The sequence below is a fragment of the Sarcophilus harrisii genome, chromosome 4 (assembly GCF_902635505.1).
Source record: "Sarcophilus harrisii chromosome 4, mSarHar1.11, whole genome shotgun sequence".
Taxonomy (NCBI): domain Eukaryota; kingdom Metazoa; phylum Chordata; class Mammalia; order Dasyuromorphia; family Dasyuridae; genus Sarcophilus; species Sarcophilus harrisii.
In genome coordinates, this window is record NC_045429.1 from 337843531 (window position 1) to 337867069 (window position 23539).

The 23539-nt window shown below is 37.7% G+C and overlaps 1 protein-coding gene across 3 annotated transcripts in view; it reads right to left on the bottom strand.

The window, feature by feature from the left end:
• The window catches only part of STAT3 (signal transducer and activator of transcription 3), a 61749-nt gene that overhangs the window by 2791 nt on the left and 35419 nt on the right, over nt 1-23539 (bottom strand). For 2 of the 3 annotated variants that reach the window (XM_023502314.2, XM_031966302.1), the window contains 21 exons: nt 20617-20761; nt 19766-19864; nt 18580-18675; nt 18308-18389; nt 17991-18085; nt 17670-17821; nt 15931-16089; nt 15713-15805; nt 14254-14313; nt 12405-12434; nt 12216-12309; nt 12080-12127; nt 10498-10581; nt 9653-9751; nt 9386-9521; nt 8585-8637; nt 8172-8266; nt 7878-8017; nt 7032-7244; nt 1675-1717; nt 1283-1398 (listed from right to left, as the gene is read on the bottom strand). In XM_023502314.2, the coding sequence (XP_023358082.1) occupies nt 1283-1398; nt 1675-1717; nt 7032-7244; nt 7878-8017; nt 8172-8266; nt 8585-8637; nt 9386-9521; nt 9653-9751; nt 10498-10581; nt 12080-12127; nt 12216-12309; nt 12405-12434; nt 14254-14313; nt 15713-15805; nt 15931-16089; nt 17670-17821; nt 17991-18085; nt 18308-18389; nt 18580-18675; nt 19766-19864; nt 20617-20761 (2132 nt within the window). The remainder of the gene's footprint in view (nt 1-1282; nt 1399-1674; nt 1718-7031; nt 7245-7877; nt 8018-8171; nt 8267-8584; nt 8638-9385; nt 9522-9652; nt 9752-10497; nt 10582-12079; nt 12128-12215; nt 12310-12404; nt 12435-14253; nt 14314-15712; nt 15806-15930; nt 16090-17669; nt 17822-17990; nt 18086-18307; nt 18390-18579; nt 18676-19765; nt 19865-20616; nt 20762-23539) is intronic. The other variant, XM_031966301.1, reaches the window with a different exon arrangement.

Below are 23539 nucleotides of genomic sequence, written 5' to 3' on the forward strand. Positions count from 1 at the left end.
AGGTACAGGTTGTCCTCTGAGCTCCTTTCCATTTCTGAGATTCTGTAGCATGACACAATTTTACATCTGATTTTGAACTTTAGATGCAAAGGATAACCTCAAAGTTTAGCTGAAGTGAATATTATATGTAAACAGAGAAGTGTCTGATACTTAAACTCTGCAGGCTTAGCAAAACCACAGTCCCACAACTCCCCATAATGCTTGTGACTTCCTGGTAGGTTTGAGGAGTGTTTGCTACTTGATAAGGGTTTCCGAGTCTTTTATTTGGTGTAAAAGTGAGTAGTATATGTAAATAAGATGTTTAAAGGAGCCTAGAAAGCTGCCTTCCAAGCTGTTGTGGGGCAGGGTGTCTCCTAAATTGAGCCACTGAATATGGCTGAGTGATTTAGGGGACTGAGGACTTACAAACTCAAAGGCCCTCCTAATTTGCTTCTTGTGTCATGAAGTAATTTTGTTCAAAAGATAACTAGGTTAACAAACTGGGCTGAAATGAAGTTTGAGAATGTGAAATCCAGTCCACACTCCAAGGGACACAGACTACTTGGAACTGACTCTTCTAAGTCATCCCTTCCCTTCATTCCCATCGATTCTCCTCTTTATTCAGAATCTTCAGCTCAGGCTTTAAGATTTTCCCCATTTGCCCTTCTTCACTGCTCTCTCCACACAGCTACAAAGCCTCAGCCAGATTAGTTTATAGATGCCAATGGTCATTATTTGTACCATTATTGCTTTCAATAACTCCATGGGCTCTCCATCTTTATCTTCAGACACTCTTTTGCTTACAGTAACCTTCTGGACAATCAAAACTCTTCTTCAGTAAATAAGCAAACCTAGCTGCTCCATTCCTTTATTTCACATCCTCTCAGTATATAATCCAGTCAATTCAATCTCTATCAACTTATTTTCACTAGATGATTCTTCATTTACTTATATGCTATTTTATAAGCACTCTTTCTTCTGTTTCCTATATGTCTCTGTCTCCTTGAAGGCCACAAGCTAATTTTTTCCACTATACCAGAAGGCCCCAAACCAGTGATCATAAATCAACTGAAAAATCAGATCTGGTTACTTGAGGCACTGAAGTCTTAGTGTCTACCTCTCTGTTTGCAAGTTTTTCAGAGAGTTCCTCAACAGAACTCTTCCTACAAAATGGTCAGAGTTTTCCAGTTTTTACCCTCCTACTCCTCCAGTCTAGTGATCTCTGCACATGGTTACTAACTGACTGACTTCATCTAACAAGGAAGAAGCCGGGGGGGGGGGGTCTTTACAACTATGCACTCACCAAACTGTCCCCCTCCTGTTGAGGGCTCAGCTCCTTCACCATTATTTCCAAACTGCATCAATGAATCTAAAGTGCGGGGGGACATCGGCAGGTCAATGGTATTGCTGCAGGTCGTTCTGTAGGAAATGGGGAATGGGGGGAATGGGCGGGGTTGACACGACATAATAGAGAAAAAAAGAAAAACAACACACACACAACAAGCCATCAAACTCTGGTTTCCAACATAAAAAACAAAAGCTCAAGCTTCTAACACAGAGCGGTCGTTTTTGGAAATGACTGTGGTCTCTGGGGATCCCTCCCTAGCCCCTTAACATTCTATTTTACCCAATTTTCTATTCTCAGGGATAAGTTAGGGTACAAGGAATGGAAGCACAACAGAGGAAACCACTTACGGGGTCACACAGATAAACTTGGTCTTCAGGTATGGAGCAGCACCTGTGAAATGCAAGGAAACATAGTTCTGTTAAGTGCAACCTGAATTTACAAATACATAAGAAGAGAAATATCCCTGACCCAGGAAGACTTCATCATGTCAACACATTCTAAGCAACAGTATGAGATGGAGGTATTGAACTCTCCACCTTAGCAGTGCCTTTCTTTTCCCCTTGCCTAACCAATGCTGTCTCTGTTAGAGTAGCATGAAGCAATTATCTCTTTGCCCCAAGTGGACTTAGAGAGCTCCACAATTCCTCCTCAATCTATCCCAACTGTTATCTTATTTACCCAGAATCTTTAAGATTTCTGAGCTTACATTTAATTTACACAATGGCTTACCATTTTTGCTTCTGTTCTTTTACTTATCTGTCTTTGTTAGTGTCTACAATCTAAAAGGTCTCAGGGAATGAGGACCAAGTCCACAGAATTCACTTTGTAAGATAGCCAGAACCACAAATAATTAGGAACTTATTAAACTCATACTATAGGTAATGCTCTGGGGATTTGTTAAAACAAATTTTCCTTGCATTGTTGTTTTTTGAAACTTGACAGGCTTATACTAATTTTCATGAAAGAAAGTATCATTCCAATACAGTACTCAGCAAAAATCTCAACCCACAAACTAGATTTTAGAAAATGTACCTAATGGAATGAGAATGGAATTCTAGTACTGGCTCTATCCTGGCTAGTTAGATGATCCTAAATAAATCGTCTAATATCATAGAGAATCAGTTTCTTAATTTGTAAAATGAAAGTACTGAATTAAATTATATTTAAGTTCCCTTTTCCTAACATTTTAATTCATGATTGGGACAGTATGTTCAATCTAAGAAGGACTGATGTAATTGAGTTTTCGCTATATTTAGATAGTTATATTTCTATATTCATAGATATAAAGATAAATACCTATGATGATGGTAATTTAAGCCCTGGAATTTTGATGTGAGCTTTGTGTCCCTTAGGCAAATAACTTGAAGGTAGGAGGAATAACAAGGAAGGCATGTAAAGATTGGGGCTAAAAAATAAAACAGACAAGTCAGAAAAGAAAAAGAGGGATTGAATTAAGAGCCTTCAGAGGACTTCTCAAAGATATGAGGCCCAGGATGTCTAAGAAAGACTCATTCTAGGAGAAGAGTCCAGCAGGATCTGCTGAACTAGGGTTCTAATGGCTGTATGATGAATTTAAAAACTTAGATCAACTTTTACAGGTAAATCTGAAGTCCAGGCAGAAAAGACATTTAGTGAGTAAGGTTGTAAAAAGAAAATGCTTTGGTTTCTGGGGAGTGAATAATGACATCAAGCCTGGTATAACTATGAACCTGAATCTATAAGAAGTTTATATACTGAAGTTTCCTTTAACTGTGGCAAATAGTTTGTTATTTTTATTTTTTATTTTATTTTGTTATTTTAAAATAGATATGTTGTGTTTGAATGGGAGAAAGGACCAAGGAGGAAGATCTTTGGAGGAGACAATTCTGCCACTGTGGGACCCGGCAGTAGAAGCAGAGTAAGGATAGTCAGAGAGCTTTTTGGGGGGCACTGCCTTCATGCCCCTTTTTCTTCATGCCAGCAACCTGCACCCCTCTGTTTTTCTATCCCCCTCATGTTTTAACTGTCTCATCATGTTCAAAAGAGCCCCTAGATACACGATCTGTGACTCACCCACCTTCCTCCTAACAAAAGCAAATCAAGTTATTGCATGCCAGTTTCTTTCTTGTGACCGACATCCTTCCCCCAGGAGACACAGAAGGCCGATCCCTCCCACTCCCAAACATGATAGGAAGAGGAAAATGTTAATCAAGGATGTAGCCTCTGATTGAGATCTTGTGTCTTAAAGCATAAATAGCTAGACTACCAGCCCAGGCCTGGATGGTCTCCACAAAACAAGAAGGCAGAAGTGACGGTGACTGATTAATAGATCTCCAACTGAAGGACAAGGTGGAGAGAGAGAGATAAGAAGCAATCAGGAAGTCACATCATAAACTGTATCATAAACAAACTGAATTGGCAGGACAAAGAGAAACCTAATTAGTTCGGGTAGGTATCTCCTTCTCCACTTTCCCACTCCATAGATACAATTATTAATTATCTTTTTAATTTGTAAAAAGTTTATACTTTGAAATGCTCTTAAAATTATGGCAAAACAAAGAGAAAATGGGGCTAGGTCAGGGAAAAAGAGAGCCAAGTGAAGCAGACTTCAATTGAGAACATTCTGCTCTTCATCTTTAAAAACACAATGGCTGTATAATTTCCATTTTGTATTTTGTAAACTTTATTTAAATCATCATAGAATTTCTATCATGACTTTGATGAGTCCTCAAGGAAGTGTGGGAAATTATAGCAGAAAAAAGATTCAGAAAGGTACAAATGAAATCCCTGGGCTCTCTTTTAGCAGGGAACTGAATGATGTAGTCATTGCTTTCAAGTATAAAAATATACACACAGATATAGAATGTACATATTTACTAATGTATACATGATATGTTTATATACATTATGCTTTTGGCTGGGTAGGAAATCTCAGCAGAGAATGAAATATAATCTGTCTATAATTTAGATTCTTATTAATGGATAATCCAAGAATATGAACAAAAAATCCTCAAAAGATAAAGTGAAAATAATTATTAACAACCATAGAAAAGACTGCTTCTAATTCCTAATCATAAAAAAATTACTTATCAAAACAATGAGGTTTCACCAAATACCAATAAATAGATAAACAAAAGCTAGAAATATTCAAAGTTGATTTGGCTGTGAAGTCAGGTACACTAATACAATGATGGTAGAGCTATGAATTAGTCATTTTGGAAAGCAATTTGGAATTATGTTGAAGAAGTATGAAAATATCCACATCCAGAGATCCCTCACCTAAATATTTCCCCTAAGGAGGTCAAATAGAAAGAAATAAAGAAAGCTCCCATAAACACCAAAGTATTCATACTATTTTTTGTGGTAGCTTTAAAAACTGGAAACAAAGACATACTCTCCTTGGCAGGAGAATGGCTAAACTGTGTGATATATACATATATAATTAAATAATGGGGTTTTTCTAAGAGAAAAATATGAGGAATTCAGAGAAACATGGAAGGTTTACATAAACTGCTGCAGAATGAAATAAGCAGAACCAAGTAAACAACATACACAATTTTTTAGCAGTTTTAACAAAAAAGGAAGAAAGAAAAGAATAAAGAAGCTGAATAATTTGAAATTATACTGACCAAGCTTAGTTTCAGAGAACAAATTAGAAAATGTACCTCCCTTCCTTCCCTGAATACATGGATGACTATGCAGATAGAGTACATAAATGCATAAACTTTCAAATGTGGTCAATATGTTGGACACATTGGTTTGGATCAGGTTGAATTTGCTAAACTTTTTTTTTCCACTTAAAAAAATCTTTGTTACATGGGCTTAGGTCACAGAGAAGGAGGGAAAGATGTTTTAAAATTAAAGAGATAAAAATGAGAGGCTCCAATTTAAAAAAAACTTCATGGTCTTAAAAGGCTGCCTGTATAAGAGTGAGACACTAATAAATTTGGCTATCAAACTGTGTATACTTTTTGATCCAGCAGTGTCTCTACTGGGTCTATATTCCAAAGAGATCATAAAAAAAGAGAAAAAGACCCACATGTGCAAAAATGTTTGTAGCAGCCCTTTTTGCAGTGGCAAAAAACTGGAAACTGAATGGATGCCCATCAGTTGAGGAATGGCTGAATAAGTTATGGTATATGAACATAATGGAATATTATTGTTCTATAAAAAATAATCAGCAGGCTGATTTCAGAGAGGCCCAGAGAGACCTACATGAACTGATGCAAAGTGAAATGAGAAGAACCAAGAGAACCATTGTACATGGCAATAGCAAGATTATGTGATGATCAACTGTGATGGATTTGGCTCTTTTCAACAATGAAGTGATTCATCTGCATCCAGTAAGAGGACTATGAGGACTGAATATGAATCATAACATAGTATTTTCACCTTTTTTTGTGGTTGTTGTTTGCTTGTTTTTTTTCTTTCTCCCTTTTGATCTGATTTTTCTTATGCACATGATAAATGTGGAAATATGTTTAGAAGTGCACAGGTTTAGCCTATATTGGATTACTTGCTATCTAGGGGAGGGTAGAGAGTGGAAAGGAAGGAAAAATATGGCACGCTTAAGTTTTGCAAGGGTAAATGTCGAAAACTATCTTTGCATGTATTTAAAACAAAACAACTTATTTTTTTTTAAAAGGAGCTTCTCATGGTACTAAGCAGTTAAGTGACTAATCACTTCCCTCATAAGTGTCAAAGGTAGGGCTTGAACCCAGGTCTTTTGGACTTTAAGTAACTTTGCTTTGGCCTCTATTCTTTTCTATGTATGCATATATAAGAATCCAGAAATAATTTTTGATTTGTGTCTGCATCATGGCAGGAAATTCTTGGCAAGGGGACTGTCCACCAAAGTAGATCAAAGCCAGCAATGCCCTAGAATCTTTCCTGGGGCTGGAGAGGTTAAATGGCTTGCTAGTGATTGTCTAGCTATTAAGTGCCAGGGCAGAACCTAAATTCAGGTCACCCCACCTCCCAATCTAGGACTATGTCCACTAATCTACATGCCTTCTGCAGTTCACTGCCCCAACTTGCCAAGCAGGAGACCAGAAGAGTAAAGTTGATTATTAGAGGGATAGGATTGGAGTTTGGAAGAGCAGGGTTCAAATTAGACCAGAGATATCCACTATCTATGACAAGTAACTGACAATCTGGGTTTTAGTTTCCTCCTTGGTAAAATGAAAGGGTCAAACTCACTGAGCTCTCTGCCTTTTTCCAGCTCTAAATCCATGATTCTATGATCTTAAACTTCCTTCCTTCAGTAGTTACTGATATGTTCCCCATGTCCAGGAAATCTGTGATTAACTTCAATGGATTACTATCCACCCTCTGCTTCAGCATCTTTCCCTCACCTAATACTGCCATCTACAACTCAAAAAACTTTAGGAAACACAAAGCACAGTTGTATATACCCAGTATATGCCACCAGCTTATTCTCGATTCTGTCTTTAAGTTCTGAGGTTTTACACATATGTTTGTCCTGTGTTCCTCATTAAACTAGGAATTCCTGGAATGAATGAACCATTTCCTCCTTCCTCTACATTTCTTCCAAGAGGGCTCTAATCCATGATGGTGACTGCAGTGAACATCACTGACTCACTGAACACCTGCAGGAAGGCTGGATCATTTTCACATTACCTTTCTATCCTCCAGGGACCCAGTGACTTTCCACCTCTCCAAGGGGACTCAGAATTCAATGCCAGGTACAGGGAAAATCAACGACTACCTGGGTCAGCTTCCGGATGCTCCTGACTCTCTGGCCGGCAATACTTTCCAAATGCCTCCTCCTTAGGAATGTCAGGGTAGAGATAGACCAGAGGAGACACCAGGATGTTGGTGGCATCCATGATTTTATAGCCCATGATGATTTCAGCAAAGGACATATTGTTTAGCTGCTGCTTTGTATATGGTTCCACGGACTGGATCTGCGTCTTGCCTGTGGTAGAATGATAGAATGCGAGAAAGAAGAGCATTGGTGACATGCCCAGGGATATGAGGAAAATCCGCCCCCTCCATCCCAGTTAGAAATGACCCTACCAATAGCAACACCTCACATTTTTATAGAAAAGCACTTAATACCAGAGATGCGCTCGAGGCCCTGAGCCCAGTGTCCAGAGGTCTGGTGCTGAGAATCAGCAGCAGCCTTAGCAACAAAGAGGGTGGGTTCTGAAAGGAAACCTGGAAGGTCAGTTATGACTATGAAGGGATCATGGAGCCCCCTCTAGTGGAAAGATTTTACAAGAAAAACCTGAAGGACTGAGAGGCAGGGAAATTGGATCTCAAGGAAATTACAAAAGCATAAATAAACAAACAAGTAAATGAAGGAATGAATGAAGAGAATCTGTGGGCTGGAATGGAGGCAGGCTCATTTATTCCAGCCCCTATCTCTCAAGTGACAGCACTAAGCAGATGAGATTTGCTATATTTCAGCACTCCTGATGTTCCAGTAAAAGAAAACAAAGCACAATGTCCCTTTGTAACTCTGAGGAAACACAGGAAGGTCACAAGGGGCAGGTGCAGACGGTCATGGCAGCCCACAGCAGGGGCGCAGGAGGGAAGGCCAGCTTACCACTGATATCCTTCTCCACCCAGGTGAAGGTGATCCCTCCCTCTTTGCTGCTCTCGCTGAACCTCAGCAGAAAGGTCCCAGGAGGTTTCGTGCTCAGGATGGCTCGTTCTCGTTCCTTGCTAATGAATCCCATTATGTACCTGTGGCCAAATGGGGCAGAAGGAGGATTAAGATTCAACGCCTCCCTGCTCCAGTGCCACCTAGCCATGGAGCTTCTTCAGAAACTAGAATGTCCTAGGCCGTTTCCCACTGAGGTGCTCTCTCTTCCTCCTCCAACCAGAAATGCTGGCTTACCCTTCATTCCACAGTGCCAAAATGTACTTCTTCACAAGGTCAATAATGTTGTCCAACCAAACCCAGAAGGAGAAACCTTTGCCAGCCATGTTTTCCTGGAGAGAAATATATGTCACATCTAACATAGGCAGTGGCTATGACAGTTCCTCACTCCACAGAGTATCAAATTTTCCCAAAGAGAACATAGCACAGGTACTGGGAATCTATAGCTAACTTCCCTTTCTCTTTTAAGGCTAAGTTAAAATGTCCTCTCAGCCCACAAAATCTCCACTCAAAAATATACCCCTCCCCCACTGTCCTAAGAGAGAACCCATTTCTACTCTCAGAAAAATACCAAGTTCCCAAGGATAAACACTTCTCCCCATCCCCATCTGAAGGCAGGCCAACAGGGATTCAGTAACTGGAATGCTTACTTTGCAAAATTTGGCCCATGTGATCTGGCATCCTGAATAATTCACACCAGGTCCTAAAAGGAAAAAGAATTAGGTGATGTGATTTTCAACCTTGTATCAAGGTCTGATTTCCTAAGAATAATTGACATTTGTCCTACAAATAGGTGGCTTTAGAAAAACCCAGATTAATACTACTAGTGTTCTATAATTAGCAAGATCTATTTTTTAGCTACCTTTCCAAAACTATGGACAAGCTTCACTGTGTGAGTTACACTCTTTCCCATGGTTTTCCTTATCAAAAGTATATGCTGGAAAGATGGCAGACATGCTCAGTCTTTAGTTCTGGTATAGAATAAAGCTATCGTATACATACAAATCCCATTTATGACCTATTTCTTTGCAAAGCTAGAAAAAAATGGGTTATAAATGGATACTGTAAAGCATCTTACTACTGAGATGCTTCTAAGAAGAAGAAGCTATATATATAATTTACAGGAGGATTGGGCATGTGATCCTGCAACTTTTCTCTTCCTCATTTAATATGGACACATAACTTTCTAGAGAGAGGAGACTGGGGGAAGAAAGAACGGCAATCCTGAGAAGAATTTTGGCTCCATATCCCATAGAAAGGCCTCCCTCAAATGCAGTTGCTGCTCCTTCTACTCCCTAGTTCTATGAAGCATAAGTTTGCAAACCCTCATTTGTCTTCTTACACATTTGCAGTCAAATTTTCTGAATGAACAAATATATCATTAATTTTATGTTTTCTATGGGAACAACACTTTTCTAATGAGGCAGAGAGAAGAGAAGATAGCTACCTACCTAAAAGCTTCTCTGCTAGTGTGGTCAACTGCTCAATGCTCAAGCCCCTCTTCGTGGTGGAGGAAAACTGCCAGCTTAGCACCTCAGCAACTTGATCCCATGTCCCAATAGGAGGCTTGGTGAAGAAGTTAACATTCTGCTCAAGAAACATATCACATTCATCAGTGAATAGCAAGAAGGCTGGGGTTAAAGATATACAGAAAAGAACAGCAGGCTGCTCCTAACCACAAATAAAAGTCATATGGTTCCCCAGATGGATATACTAACCTTGGGGTTATTGGTCAACAGATTATACCAAAGGATTGAAGCCCAAGCATTTGGCATCTGACAAATATTAGAGATCACCACCACTGGTAAAGAGTGTGTCTGTGAAATAAAGGGAAGCAAAATTATTAGTGTATCCTCAAACTTCTCAATTCTCCATTTTGCAACTATGTAATATAATTCTTAACCAAATGTTCTAGAACACAGGTCTGTATCTTTGCATAGGATAGCCTAATACTCAAATAATAGGATAGAAGATATCTAAAGTCAGGAGAGCAAACTGCTAGTCCCAGCTTTGCCACTAACTCCTAAGGTGACTAACCAAGTCACTGAAAGGTGTTGGACTTCAGTTTCCCATCTGTAAAACTGGGGGTGGGGACAGCATGTACAAGCAAAGCTTCTCTTCCTCTAGACCCATGCTCCCAAAGAGAGCTCAATTTTATATCATGGAAGTTTTCCTAAAAATTGTATGTATGAATAAAATTGCTTCAAAGTATATTTATAATATATAAGTTTTTAAAAAGTGATTTAAGGAATCCTGTGGTGAAACCATCTATAAAACAAACCAGTGCCCTCTAGTTTATCCAATTTATAAATCCCAAATTTTATGTTTGAATTAAAGCAGCAAACTCTTCTGTCTTCTTCAAAGTGCCTAATTCAGACTCCCACCTACAAAAGGCTCAAAGGAAGGGGATAAGGCCAGATGAAGATGAGGGAACAGGGAGGTGAATAACAAGCACCAAACAATTGATGGAATGTCCAAGTAACATTCAGATTGTCTTGTCTCTAGACAAACTTGTGTATCCTAAACATGCCCCTCCCTGTCCAGCTTCTCCTGCAGGACAAACCTCCAAGTCAATCTTTAGGCCTTGATGGTAAACTTCTGTCTCAAAGGTGATGAGATGAAGTTCTTCAGTCACTATCAGAGAGGCCTGTAAAGAGGAAACAGAGAATTAGCTTTAGAGACCAGAGAAAACAGTATTATCCACCAACTCCAGAAGAGGAAAGGAAATTCATTCAATAACTTGGACTTCTCCATCCCCAGTTCTCCATCTCTCCAGTTGAAATAACAACCAACCTTTATGAATGCACCCAAGTGCCACCTTTTATAACAAGGTAGTCCTTGATTGCTTCCCTTCAATGATTGCTTCCCTCCCATTCTTAACCTTAACTTTTTTTTAATTGAATATTTTTCCCCCAGTTACATATAAAACATTTTTTACATTTGTTTTTAAAATTTTTGAATTCCAGATTCTCCCTTTTTCTTTTAACACCTCCTCATCAAGAAGACCCATGTGAAATTGTGTAAAACATTTCCATAATAGTCATGTTAAATAAAAAACCATAGATCTCCATTCCCTTGCTAGAAAAACAAAAAAAACCCTCAAGAAAAAAATGAAAGTTAAAAAGAAAGAATGCTTCAGTCCAGACAATCAGTTCTTTCTCTGGATATGGATAGCATTCAAGAAATTATTTTTCTCTCCTCATGATTTCACCTGACACTTGGATTGTTTCTCTTATGCCCTAATGGTCTACTTTGTACTTCAGTCATTAATATATGTTTTGTGTACCTCTACTTAATTGTGAGCAGCATGACAGAGATCATGTCTTCTCGATTTCTCTACTGCCTTCAATAAATATATAGTACGGTATATATGTCAGGTAATGTCTGTTAAGTTGAACTAAATTAATGTCCTGACATTAAACAGTCATACAAAGAGGCCAAAAACAGACCTGGGTACATGCTCAGAAATAAACAAATATGTAAAAGAAATGATGCCTGTCCTTGAAGAGCTTAAAAAGCATAATCCCAAAAGGATTGTTCACTGCAGTCCTTAACAAGAGGAGAACGTTTTCCCGGCAAAATGAGATGAACTAAGGAGCTAATTACTTGAAACTGAAGGATGACTGGGTGCATAAAGAAGACAGAGAGAATGAAAAAGATAACAGGTTCTCATGAAAATTTCTACTATGGTACTTTCTCTCCCCCATCTCTACCATAATGATTCTAGGGAAATTAGGGGACAAAAAAACCACCCTTAAATGCTGTGCAATGGAAATTGTTGTTTGTCGTGTCTGAAGATGACCATGCACTCAGGGAGGTGATGCCATGACATGCAAGTGAATTGGATTTGAGGGAGGGAAGGCTGGTGGCAATAAAACTGTCAAGCTAATGAAATCTTTTAAATCTCAGGCAAGATGGGAAGTTTCTAGGGGCTGTGTATAATAGCTGAGGAAAAGTTGGAAAGTCCCCTGTCTGATAAAGAGTGACTTCCCAGAACAATCCAGGACTAGCTATTAACCCATAACATGGAACATCAGAGGGATTTCTGACAATGGCCCATGGCTTACAACTTTTCTTTTTTTTTTTTGATGTCTAAAATTAAGCCCTCCCGGGCCAGTTCCCCTTTACCCATTCTACCAACTTACATCACAGTTGGCCCGACCACCATTGCCGCATCTCTGCTCCCTCAGGGTCTATGGGAAGAAACAGAACACGTCTCATCCAATTGCTCACTTCTTGCCTTATCTCTGACAGTAAGAGGGTAGACTGTTTCCTGCATACCAAGTGTTTGAACTCTGCAGAGAGACTTCCGTTGTTGGACTCCTCCATGTTCATAACTTTCGTATTTGTTCCCAGAATGTTGAATTTTCGGGACCTGAATCACAAAAAAAAAGCAACTAAATGGTTAGAGAGTAGAGATGTAGAAAATGAAATCAAAAGAATTAAAGGAATCTTCAAGAAAAGACTTACCCTCTTAATGCCGCAACATCACCAGAGTCTCTGTTGAGAATATGAAAACATTTTCAATAAAACATTCCTGAAGAATTCCTTCAACAGTCCAATTTGATTCCTCCTATGGGAAAACCACTATATAGCTCTTTTTGAAAGCTGTTCTATTAGAATGTTCTTTTAACTATAGAGGGAGGCCCCAAAAGTCTTTAAACTACACTAAGACTTTAGGGACAACCTATATATGTAGTAAAGGAGTACTCTATATATAGGAGAAATAAAGAGGAGAAAGGAGACTCTGGTCCCTTAAAAACAAAATTGGAAACAGGCTTCTAAAGAGCTAGATGCCTATTTAGAGTAGTTAGAGGTAATTTCTCTTGTTTTACTCAAATTAACTTCAGCATTAATTTGTCTTCAAAAGCAGTAGAAATGGATCAGATAGAGGGTGGGAGGATAAAGGAATAAAACCATATCTTTGAAAAGAAAGCATCATGGAGTTTTAGGTCAGGCCAGGGAGACATACTAAAAAAAAAAAATTCTCATGCTTTTTCCACAAGAGAAGAAAACAAGAATTAAAAGAGTCAAAAAGAACTTTTTCCCTGAGGAGTAAATTTGAGTAATAACTCCCAGAATAAGAGGAAACTCATTATAAAGGCTAAACTAAAGAAAACACAGTCAATAACTTGATGAAAGTAAAGCTATTTTACCTAAATTCCAAGATAGGGTTGAAAATAAATTAAGCAATAACTTAATAGTTGAAGATTGATGACAAATACTAGCTTACATCTAGAAACTCTCTAATTTTTTTCTAATTGCATAATGTGTTATGGATATATGTGTGTATATAAATATATATGTGTACACATATACATTTTTGTATGTAATTACCTTGAATAATAATTATTAAAATTAACAAAGCACTATGAAGGCTGCAATTTTAACAGAAAAAGCTGCTGATAAGTTTGAGGAAGCATGTGCTATATATACTTTAAATCAGTAGTGTCACATTCAAATAGAAACAGATCCTTGTGGGTCACATATTGACTTAAAAAACCACACATTAACATTATTTATCTTGTATTTTCATATATTTTTGTTAAGCATTTCTGAATTACATTTTAATATGGTTCAGCCTTTTGTGGGCAATGAGTTTGATATTTTTGCTCTAAATCATGCATGCTTATGGAAATAGAGCATGATGTAGTGGATGGAAGATTCCTTTGACCTGTGTTCAAGTTCTCTCTTGACACAAACTAGTTGCATAATCATGGCAAGTAATTTCTCTCAATGCCACAGGCAACTCTCTGACACTAAATTAAAAAAGAACTGCCAATTGGCATCAGTGGAAAGTATTTTTACACCTGGATTTTCCCACACTGATGAATCACAGAACTGAACAAAAATAGATGGAAAAAAAAAGAAAACTAGCCAGTTAGATGATGTAGCCATAATTAGAAAAATAGTGGCAGTTTTCCAAAGTACAGGCATAAAGCTTAGGAAATGTGGCAAAGTCCATTACAGCAAATCTCAACTCAAATCTTCACAGACAGTAGGGGTTATATGGGCATATAGCAACATTATTTTATATAACCCAAGATACAATGTCTGGGTCAGAAATTTTCTGGGAAGAGATTCTGGATTTTCCTTTCCTTGTTTGACTTCACTTCTCTGTCTCAGAATCCGTGTACAAGGGTAAACTCAACAATGAAAAGGATTATCAATTACAAACTTTCTAAATAAAAGTCTTTTCTTTACAAATGGTAAGAAATCTGAATGAAGACTGAATCTTCACCTTTAAGCCAAATTTTTGGAAAGTGCTTTTCTCTATCCCCTCATTCAAAAACAACAACAGGGTTAAAAGTTTACTTACTTGTCAATGCACACTTTAATTTTAAGTTGATAGTTTAATTCAGGAAATTTGACCAATAACCTATTAAAAAATGGATACAAGTTTCTTAATATTCATATAAAAACAATTACATTAGAGGGCAACATAAGTCAAAGTCCCAAGATAAAGAAAAGTCTAATTATATCATAAAATCCTTATTTCCAATGAATAAAATTTAACAAATTCTGTCCTCAAAAATCAAAATTTTTCCAGCATCTTAATGCTGGGTGTTTATGGTGTTTGTAGAGAAGTCAAGACTAAGGATTAGGGCATCCTTGTACAAGGGGGCAATGAAAATGTTTGTAAAAAAAAACTTTGATTTCCAATGGAGCAGTAATGAACTGAACCAGCTATGCCCAGAAAAAGAATTCTGGGAGATGACTAAATACCATTACATTGAATTCCCAATCCCTATATTTATGCACACCTGCATTTTTGATTTCCTTCACAAGCTAATTGTACAATATTTCAGAGTCTGATTCTTTTTGTACAGCAAAATAACGTTTTGGTCATGTATACTTATTGTGTATCTAATTTATATTTTAATATATTTAACATCTACTGGTCATCCTGCCATCTAGGGGAGGGGGTGGGGGGGTAAGAGGTAAAAAATTGGAACAAGAGGTTTGGCAATTGTTAATGCTGTAAAGTTACCCATGCATATATCCTGTAAATAAAAGGCTATTAAATTAAAAAAAAAAAAAAAACTTTGTGTAGAGTTGCTATAGAAACACGTGTTCCACAGTTGAAATATTGCTTATTAAATCTGAAACCCAAAGCCACATTAGCTGCATTTCTGCAGAGGGAAATTTTGAGAGTAGCAGGGCAAAACCCTAGCCCACCTGCTGGGGACAAAAGTGTGAAATTAACACTCCCACTTATAAGCCCAAATGGTATCTGCTGCATGTCTGCAAGGTGACATTTTCTCCATCTTTCAATAGATTTTAAGGTCACGAGACTAACAATCAAAAGAAGGATAGGGGTTCCTTGGGTAGCTAAAAGAAGACAACTCCAGTAGCCTTCAGGTTTTCTCAACAATTAAGCACACATCCTTACTCTAAAAGTCAAAAGATCATTGGCTATCTCTCTAGTAGAAAACCTCCTCACACTCAAGGGAATAAAAAAATATGAACAGAAGGCTAGGAAACAATCTGCACCATTTACTGATCTTTTGGAAACAATGAATCTGCACCATTTACTGTTGTTTGGGAAGGGTGAAGATATTTCTGGAGACATTGGGAATCCTGTCAACTGGCCTAGAATCAGAGGTATACACCTGCATGGATTTGAGGGAGGCCCATCCTTGCTCCTGTCACTGATGTTAAATGGAAAACCATATTCCAAAAGTTGTGGGTTACCTGGACCTACTCATCTAAAAATATAGAATTCCTTCTAGGTAACACTTCTGTCCCCACCCCAAGAGTAGACAGACATGACCCACCTGACTTTGGTAGTGAATTGAACACCTGTCTTGATGACCAAGGGCCGATCAGGGTGCATAGGCATGCAGGGCTGCCGCTCTACAACAAAGGCACTGAAAGGAGAAAAGGGCAAGGGGAGAAGGAAGCATCTTAGACAATGGCAAAATTTTAAGTCCTCCTTTACTTCTGGTTGAATGAACTGGAAATAACTTTTCCTAGGAGATGAAGTCCACATTACCTTTTCATTAAATTTCTAAAAAGCTCCACAATTCTCTCTTCCAGCATAGGTCGGTGTTGGACGATAGGGTCACCTTTGTAGGAGACTTTCTGCTGTAATTCTTCCAGTTTCTTTATCTGCTGACGGGTCTGGAGCTGAGATTCAGCTAAGGAAGTTATCCTGCAGACAATACCAATGACTCTAGTTACACTCTGTGTGTATGTGTGTGTCGCTCATGTGTATAGAAGGTAAAGGAAGATGAATTTTCAGGGAGGGAGAAAGGAAATGGCTAAGGAGTAATCCCAGAATAAATACTATCTAAACACTCGCTGCACTGACTGCTAGGAACCCTCCACTATTGAAGGACTCTACTTATTTTGCAATTTAAAAAAATGTAAAAAGAAATCTTTGGATATCTTTTATTTTGAAATCAAAGCTTGTATTAATAGGAAGCATTATGAAACTGGCACTTAAAAATAATTTACAAAATTGAACACTGGGGTCCAGGGACAAAGGATTTGAGATTTCAGGCTGGATTTCTCCCTTATTAAACATATTCATGACAGACGGCATGGGACGGTGGCAGGGGACAAGACCTGGGTTCATGCCCTGCCTCTGACCTATGCTAGTAGGTGACCACAGGCAAGTGGTCTTAGCTTCCCAGTGTCCCCAAGTTGTTAGAGGCAGCTGGGTGGCACAGTGAGGAGTATCCTGGATTTCGAATCAGGAAAGCCTAAGTATAAATGTGGCCTCATACAATCACTAGGCGGGTGATCCTGGGCAAGCCACTTCACCTGTCTGACTCAGTTTCCTCATCTGTAAAATAGGAATAATAACAGCATCTCCCTCCCAGGGTAGTTGTGAGGATCAAATGAGGTAATAATTGTAAATCACTGAAAATTTAAAGTACTTTATCAACACAGGCTGTTATTATTATTATAAACAACAAGGACGTTTCCACATCAGTAGTTCCTTAGAGATATGAAGCCATATATCCAAACAACAAATTCACTTTTCTGAGAAAGTGCAAATATATGCAAACAGATGAGGGAAAAGGTCAGCACAGCTGAGTTCAATTTGATGTCAGCAAATCAGTGGATAAAACAAAGAACACAAGCTGCTAATAGCATTCATTTCAGTGTTTTCTTTCAAATAAAAAGGTCTTAAAACAACCAAAGACCCAGAGGAGGAAGGCAAGGCAACCCTAAGAATTACTGAGCTTCCCACAAGACACTTAGCTCTCCATCTCCAGTATTTGTTCCTTCTATTCCTAATACTCTTGGCTCTTTCTGATAAAAGAAGAATTTTTAAAAACTTTAATTGATCACAAGGTTAAATCCTTGTGGGTATTTATTTTTCTGAAAAAGGGCATTCTTGTCTAGCCCAGACTGGAAGTACAATAGCCATTCAAGGGTCTGATCCCACTGATGACAGCACAAAGCTTGTACCTGTTCCACTTTTAACCCTTTCTGATGCCCTCCTGCTGCTGGAGGTTCACCACACTGATAACAGACTTAGTAAAATCGATTGTTGATGATTGTTGTTCGAAACTTCTGACCTTAATCAATCCATCAGCCTCAGCAGTAGCCTCCCCAGTAGCAGGAACTATCTAGGCCCACCACTATACTCAGCATAAATTTGTGTACTTAAAAATTCTCAGGTTTAGTGTTAATCCATGGCCTGGGCCTACAGCTCTGACTGTATTAATAGTCATAACAGCTCTAGGGAAAAGAGCAAAAAAGTTCTTCTTTATCCTTTACCAGTTTTCTAGGCGATCCAGGCAGATGTTGGGAGGGCCTCCAATACAAGCAATTTGTTGTCTCCTCTTCCAGTCAGCCAGTTCTTCATCTGTAAGAGTCTTCTGCACATACTCCATGGCTGAAAGAAGGCCTGCTAATTCACTCACAATTCCCTGTGTGGAAACCAGAACAAAAATGAGAGAAATTCTAATGCAAATTTTAACTATCCTCTACAGTCAGGTCAAAATAAGGAAGTTGTGAAAAATGGGAAAAGAGATGCCATGCTGTAACAAAGGAGTGTATATGTGACAAGAATTGGGGGAAAGTGTCTAGTTCTCCTACCCTTCGCATCTGGTCAAGGGCAGTCAGCATCTGTTCCAGCTGCTGCATCTTTTGCCTAGTCACTGATTGGTTGTTTCCATTTAGATCTTGCATGTCTGTTAAGGAAAGATAAATCACTAATTTACCAGGAGAGAGACTCTAAAGATCCCTTAGTGTTCAAGCACCAGTATTTTCTGATAGACCCCAGAGCTTAGGAATAGTTTATCCTCTCCTCAACACAGACTCCTCTTCCCTACTTCCCCTCACCCCTGTAAAATGAACTGTCACTTTTTGCAGAAGATTTTCCCTTCTAATACATTACTCTAATATCTACATGCCTCCTTGACTTTTCAGGGTCTTGTAGTTGAAATCAAAGTCATCCTGGAGATTCTCCACCACTTTCATCTTCTGTTCCAGATCCTGTAAAACATCCCATATAAGAATCCTTTTTTCTGGGGAGAAGGAAGGGAAGGATGGAGGAGAAAGAAAGAAATTTGTTCCTAGAGGAAACTAAAATAAACATATACCCTTCAAGTAAGGTATACCGAGACTGAGGTGTCATGCACAGAATTCTGATGGAATGGCGCCTTCGAAGGCCAGCCTCATTTACCTGTACTCGTTTCCGCACATCCTGCAAGTGTTGTTCTAGCATCTGTTGTTTTTCTGTCACCACAGCAGCTGTGGGGTGGTTGGCTTGCCCTCCTTGCTGCCATAAAAATAACAAACATGTCGGTATGGGCACAAAACAGAAAATCACAAAATCCAATTTTGGCATCCCCCTGAAATGCTTCCACCAGCAGAAAATTGAAGCACAGAAGCCTGGAACTGCAGCCAGCAGCCAGGGAGTTCCCAGTGCTACTGGGTGCTATCAGACCATGTGTCAGCAATGATGACATCCAACAAAATCAACAATAAACTTCAGGAAAACTTTGTCAAAGGCATCCTTGTCTGAATAAGGGGATTGTTTTCTTCATTTTTATCTTTGTAACTCCATACCCAGCGGAGTGCTTAGCCTATACGAGATACTTAATAAATATTTGTTGAAGGAATAAAACAGATGTTTCCTGTTCTTAAAACTTTACATTCTAAGATGTGTAAAGATAAAGAAAGAAACAAAGGGAGCTTACCAGGAGAACTGAAGAGTGCAGGAATTGAATATCTACTAAGTACAAATTACCAATAGAAGCCCAGAACCAACACCTAGGGGAGGTTGGCAAATTGAAAAGACTAAAGGCCAAATTAAATGTTGCCGTTTTTTTTTTTAAAATCAGGAAAAGAAACATGACACTCTTCTGGGAAATACAAATTAAAACAGTTATCCATAAAGCTGGAAATGAGCCACAGATTTTCTCTATTTGAATAAAGACACAAATGGACACACAAGGAACATTGCTATTTTCTTAAACTTGATATTCCTATTATAAATTAGAAGTTTCAAAAAATCTCTTTATACTATGGAATAGTCCAATACCAGAACAGGGAGCACACTAGTGTCTTAGCCAATTGGCACTATATTCCAACTAAACGGACTATGCAGGCTTAAGGTTTCATTCTTCATCTAGGCCAATTTAGATCACACTATTCCCAGATAAAATCGAGACTGCATCCTTAGCTCCATTTATCTATTTCACAAACTTATGAAGAGTGGCTACATGAGTGTTGATACCTCAGTGTAAACCGTTTCAACTACCAGAAAATACCCAGAATACACAGTCAACAATGTATAAGCATTATTACATTAGTACAAGAAAGAGAGCACATGATCAAACATTTTTCTGCTCTTGTCCATGTCTCACCTGGGCAGCTGTGGCTGCTGTCTGAAGGAGTCGAGACTCCTCCCACAGGCACCGAGCCACAATCCTGGCAATCTCCATTGGCTTTTCAAGATATCTGCTCTATAATGAGGGATAGGGTAAACAGAAGAGAAGGAAAAAGATGCAATCAGATAAAAATCCCAAACAATATAGGCTATTAACTTTTTTCCTTTTAAAATTCCACAGTAGGAATACTACTATCTCATTTTCACAAATTACTTTCTATTTTTATCTTTGCATACTGAGTCTTGCACGGTGTTTTGCACATACTAAGTACATAATATTTGTGGAATTGAACAATGAAAGTCACAAATCCATAAGGTCATGCAATCCCCTCAATCATGACAGGACATGTGCCTCAGAATGGGGCTAGAGGGAAGGGAGAAAGATTGAGACATGAATTGTGGTTGTGTTCTATTTTTTCAAAAGGAAAGGAGCACAGCTTGAGTTCATGGACATAATCTGCTAACTTGGCTTCATTAATCTCCTGCTAATTTGGCTTCATTAAGAGATTAACATCACACTTCCCAGTGACACAGGAAAAGCTATGTCCCTGTGATAGAGCCACCTATTAACAATGTAGATTGCCATTCAAAGTGTAACATGAAATGGCCTAAGAGTTCCAAGTAGCATAACACTAATGCATCAAGAACTCAGATTTCAAAGAAGATCATTATCTCCTCTTGTTATTCAAATAGACAAACTTCCTTTCTAGTTGTATTCAGGTTATTTTGACAAAAAGCAAGTGGAGTAGTATTCTCAAAGATAAGGGGAAAGCTGTTGACCCTCTCCTAAAGGTCAAATTCCTTTTCATCTTAGATTTCCTGCCCTACCTGTAGGAATTGCTTGATTCTTCGCAGGTTGTGTTGATAAAGCACATTTGATTCCTGAAGGAAGCGACTGTACTGCTGATCAATCTCACCCAAGAGGTTGTGGAAGACCAAGGTGGCGTGTGATTCTTTACTGGCAGCATATGCCCTAGAAGGAAGAATGGAATAAGCGAATTATCCAAAAAAACAAAACAAAAAAAAACAAACAAAACAAAAACAAAACAAAACAAAACAAAAAACAAAAAAAAACACCACAGAGCTTTCTAGGGGTTCACTTGAAAAGAAAACCACCACCAGGAAAAGAAAATAAACAAAGAGCCACTACTATAATCCTAGAGTGGTTCTTATAGATTCCATCTCATGTTCACACTGAAAACAAGTGTTTGCATGCCACTGACCACTTTCACCTACTAAAGGGTCTCTTTAGTTTGTTTTAAACATATAATCAATTCTGCATAAAATTATCTATAACAAAGATTTTATTTAGTTCTTGGCTGATTTTCTCATCTTCCAATAAAGTCTTAAGTTATTTTTCTTTTGTCAGTGAGAAAACAAGCTTATAGTAACATAAATTTAAGCCAAAAAATATGCTGTAAAAAAATGTTCCTGTATAACATTTTATAGTTAATTAAAAAAGACTTAATTCTCTGCCATTGACCTTTCTATGAAGCCTATATTGAACTCACCCCATAAACCCACTATATATTCCTTATTCATTATTTTTTTTAATAAGGTTTTTAAATTGAAGTTTTCTATTTCTCAATTATCCCATATGACAAATAATGGGATTTTTCTTTTCTTTTCTTTTCTTTTTTTTTTAAGAGTACAAACAACTGATGCATTAACAAAGTCTAAGAACACTTGCAAGGTATAATCTGTGGATCTCCCACTTTCATTAAAGGGGAAGTTGGTGGTGTTTCCTCATGTCTTTTCACAAAAGTCCCAGTGGTTCTACATAATTTTGTTTCACTTACTTTTGATTTTTCGGTGTTTTTTCTAATTACATTGTTGAAGCTACTGAGTATATATTTTCTTATTTCACTCTTCATTGGTTCACATAGATCTCTCTAGATTTCTCTGTATTCATCACACATAACACTTTTTATAGCACAGTAATATTACATTACATTCATATACCACAATCTATTTAGTTATTCCCCAATCAATGTGCAGCTACTTTGTTTCTAATTCTCAGTCATTACAAAAAAATGGTGCTATAAATATTTTGAAGCACGTGAGGAATTATTTCTAATTGACAGTTTCTTTGCAGTATAACCCCAGAGTTTCTGGTTCAAATGGTTCATGTATGGACTAAAATGTCCATTTGTATAACACCAAATTTGTTTTCTAAAATGACAGTACGATTTCACAGTACCACCAACAATGAATTAATGTGCCTATCTTTTCATTTAACCACCAATATTTGTCTTTTTTTTTTGGCCAATGTGCAGGATTAAAAGTGAAATCTCAGCGTTATTTTGATTTACATGTCAATTTATTAGTGATCTGGGGCATTTTTTCATATGGTTGTGAGTACTTTGTAGTTCTTTTGGGAATTATATGTTCATATCCTTTGATCATTTATCTACTAAGGAACAGCTGAATCTTATATATATTTATTATTTCCATATCTTTTATCAGAGAAATTCTACTCAGAGATTTTTTTTCCATTTGAACCCTTCTTATCTTAGATACATTAACATTGTGTGTGCAGAAGTTTTTCAGTTCCAAGATATCAAAATTATCTATTTTATCTTTTATGACTGTCTCTCATTTTGTTAAGAATACATCTCTTAGAGCACTATGGATCATAACATAGCATTTTCACTTTTTGTTGTTGTTTGCTTGCATTTTGTTTTCTTTCTCATTTTTTTCCTTTTTGATCTGATTTTTCTTGTGAAGCATATTTGTGGAAACGTATAGAAGAACTGCACATTTTTAACATATATTGGATTACTTGCTGTTTAAGGGAGGGGATTGGAGGAAGGGAAGGAAAAAATTTGGAACACAAGGTTTTGCAGGGGTGAATGTTGAAAATTATCCATGCATATATTTTTAAAATAAAAAACTTTAATTAAAAAATTTTTTTAAAAAGAATACCTCTCTTACCGACAGCTGTGAGAGGTACATGATCTATTTTCTCTTCTAATTTTTTAATAGTATAATCTTTAATATTATGGTCACATATTCACTGAAAAGATACAGTGGATTGTGGTGTAAAGTATTGGTCTAATCTTTCTTTTTTTATTATTATTATTATTATAGTAACTTTTTATTGACAGAATCCATGCCAGGATACTTTTTTTTTACAACATTATCCCTTGCACTCACTTCTGTTCCGATTTTTCCCTCCCACCCTCCACCCCTCCCTAGATGGCAAAGCAGTCCTATATATGTTGAATATGTCCTAGTATATCCTAGTACAATGTATGTGTGCAGATCCAAACACTTTTCTTGTTACCAGGGAAAATTGGATTCAGAAGGTAAAAATAACCAGGAAGAAAAAAAAATCAAACAGTTTACATTCATTTCCCAGTGTTTTCTTTGGTGTACTGTTCTTCCATCATTGATCAATTGAAACTGAATTAGGTCTTTTTCAAAGAAATCCACTTCCATCAGATTACATCTTCATACAGTATCGTTGTTGGCGATATAATGATCTCTTGGTCTGCTCATTTCACTTAGCATCAGTTCGTAATTCTCTCAAGCCTCTCTGTATTCATCCTGCTGGTCATTTCTTACAGAACAATAATATTCCATAACATTCATATACCACAATTTCCAACCATTCTAAATTGATTGGACATCCATTCATTTCCAGCTTCTAGCCATACAAACAGGGCTGCCACAAACATTTTGGCACATATTGGTCCTTTCCTTCTTTAGTATCTCCTTGGGGTATAAGCCCAGTAGAAACACTGCTGGA